Here is a 2,767-nt window from a genome sequence, read left to right as displayed (position 1 = left end):
GAGTTGATATGAATGTAGTTCTTTTGCTGTACCCTTTACCCTTATCTGCATTCCCTCTGTGGCAGAGCTGGTCTTTTTTAATATTTATAGACTATCTTGCTGATGATAAAACCAACCAGGTGCACCCCCGCCCCCTCCCCCCACCACACACACACACACACACACACACACACACACTGGGAGGTTCCCTGTCATTACTTGATGTATCGAAGAGGAATAGGTACCCAGGCACTGCAAGACTCCGTCCTGCATCTCATTAAATGACTCTCCTTTTGTTCCCAATGCCCGCCCCCTCCCCCCAGCCCCGCCTTTCACTGCGCCAGTGTGAACTCCCTGTACCTGTAAGCTGCAATCTCGATATCCAGAGCCATCTTCACATTTCAGCAGGTCCTGGTATTCCCTCAGGTGGCGGGCCATTTCCCACTTTGTATTGCGGAGCTCATTCTCCAGCTGCTGCACTGTCTCCTGGAAGGTTTGAAAAGAAAGACAAAGCACTGAGAATCCAGATTCCTGGCGCCTTCAGAGGAGATGGGAGCTATTTCCCAGGGGCTATCTGCCCCTTCCAGAGGGCAAGAGGAGAAGGCTGATTGCGTGGGGTGGGCTGGGGGAGATTGCAGCCTGGAGAACCATCCCAGCCGAGTGCTCGCCCCCTGGAGGGATCTATCCAGAAACTTCACTGGTAGTCCCAGTGTTGGGAAGTTGGGACGATTACAAGGCGGAATGCGGGAGGAGGAGGAGGAGGAGGTGGGAGACACTGCGGATTTCTGCCTTCCAGCTCCTCCTGAGAGAGAGGGAGGGGTTGAGACAGAGCAGGAGGACTAAAGGAGTGAGCTGGAGAAAGAGAGGGGGGGGGGGGGGGGAGGGGGGATTAGCAGGGACACACACCAGAGAGGAGGGGAAGAGGGGTTAACAGGGACACACGAGAGAGAGGAGGGGAAGGGGGGTTAACATGGACACAGACAAGAGAGGAGGGAAGGGGGGGGGGGTTAACAGGGACACGCACGAGAGAGGAGGGGAAGGGGGGGATTAACAGGGCCACACACGAGAGAGGGGGGAAGGGGGGATTAACAGGGACACACACGAGAGGGGAGGGAAGGGGGGATTAACAGGGACACACGAGAGAGGGGGGAAGAGGGGATTAACAGGGACACACGAGAGAGGGGGGAAGGTGGGATTAACAGGGCCACACGAGAGAGGGGGGAAGGGGGTATTAACAGGGACACACGAGAGAGAGGGGGGAAGGGGGGATTAACAGGGACACACGAGAGAGAGGGGGAAAGGGGGGATTAACAGGGACACACGAGAGAGAGGGGGAAAGGGGGGATTAACAGGGACACACGAGAGAGAGGGGGAAAGGGGGGATTAACAGGGACACACGAGAGAGAGGGGGAAAGGGGGGATTAACAGGGACACACGAGAGAGAGGGGGAAAGGGGGGATTAACCGGGACACATACGAGAGAGAGGAGGGGAAGGGGGGATTAACAGGGACACACACCTACAGCTTTACACAATGTCACACACTATCAGGGTGCCATGTGGATTGGATTCCTCACTCTGAACTAGCAGGGTAAGGCTCCCACTCCCTCTTACCTGGTAGTTGGAGACATCCGCGTTGTGCCTATCCTCAATGTCATTGAGTTGCCTCTCCAGGGGACTCCTTGGTTCCCCTGACTGACTCCAGCTCGGACTGACTCCAGCTCGATGCTCTTGGACTGCAGCTGGCGGCGGGTACTCGTTAATCTCGTCCCTGGCCGAGCGGATGGCGTCCTTGTTCATCTCGGCCGCCTCGTTGAGCTTGGCGTAGCGGCACTTGAACCACTCCTCGGTCTGCTGCAGGTTCTTGGCCGAGTGGCCCTCCAGCTGCGAGCGGATCTCCTTCAGCGCCGAGCTCAGGTCGGTCTTGAGGAAGTCTTTCCTCTCCACGGTGACCTGGGAGGCTTGGATCTGGGCGAAGAGGTCGGCCACCTCCTCCTCGTGGTTGTTGCGGAGGAAAGCCACCTCGTCCTGTAGGGACTGAGCCTTCTTCTCCATCTCCACCTTCAGCAGCGCCCCGTCCTCCATCTCCTTCTTCAGGGCTCGGATGTTGGCTTCGGTGTCGTCCCTGAGCCTTGCCTCTTCCTCGAAGCGCTCCTTCAGCCTCTGGATGTCTTCATCCAGATGTTCAGAGTCCAGCTGGATCTGGGCTTTCTCGTGGTTGACTTGCTCGATCAGGGACCTGAGTTCCCGCAGCTCCTGGTCGTAAACGTCGCCCAGCTGCCCGTGGCTCACCTGTTTCTGTCGGTGTGCCTGGATCTCAGCTTCCAGCTCCTTGTTGTGCTGCTCCAGGTAGTGCACCTTGTCGATGTAGCCGGCGAAGCGATCATTCAGCCCCTGCAGAAGCTCCTTCTCGTTGCTGCGGACCACTTTGTAATCTCCGTTCAGTGCGCTGGACTGGCTGAAGTCCAGGCTGTCGGAGGAGCTGTACGCCCGGGGTGCCTGCACACTGGCAATGCGGCGGTAAGAGGAGCAGGAGGAGGAAGAAGGCATGGTTCCACCAGGGCTTGCCCGGGACCAGGACTGGGAGCGGAAACCACTGGAGGGAGAAGCACTCGCCCGGCTGCTGTAGCTCCTGCTATCCACCCTCCTGTAGGAGGAAGGATTACTCAGTGTCTCCAGGAGGTAACTCATCTTGCCCCGGACTGTGTGGGAGATCTGCACAGTGAAGACTCCGGCTCGCCGGCTCCCCCTTTATATAAGGGCTGCAGATTCGCTAACGGGGCAAGAATC

The 2,767-nt window shown here is 57.8% G+C and overlaps 1 protein-coding gene across 1 annotated transcript; it reads right to left on the bottom strand.

Moving 5' to 3' along the window:
* Nucleotides 1–311: 311 nt before the first annotated feature.
* LOC144509722 (neurofilament medium polypeptide-like) lies at nt 312–2,767 on the bottom strand. The gene is given in 5 exon segments (XM_078238502.1): nt 312–380; nt 382–465; nt 1,592–1,678; nt 1,681–1,728; nt 1,730–2,767. Coding segments are annotated over 5 exon segments (1,227 nt in total). The 5' UTR covers nt 2,669–2,767.

This window comes from Mustelus asterias, chromosome 22 (genome assembly GCF_964213995.1).
Source record: "Mustelus asterias chromosome 22, sMusAst1.hap1.1, whole genome shotgun sequence".
Classification (NCBI taxonomy): Eukaryota; Metazoa; Chordata; class Chondrichthyes; order Carcharhiniformes; family Triakidae; genus Mustelus; species Mustelus asterias.
The sequence above is the reverse complement of the archived record's forward strand: the minus strand, read 5'-3'. Positions and strand labels throughout refer to the sequence as shown.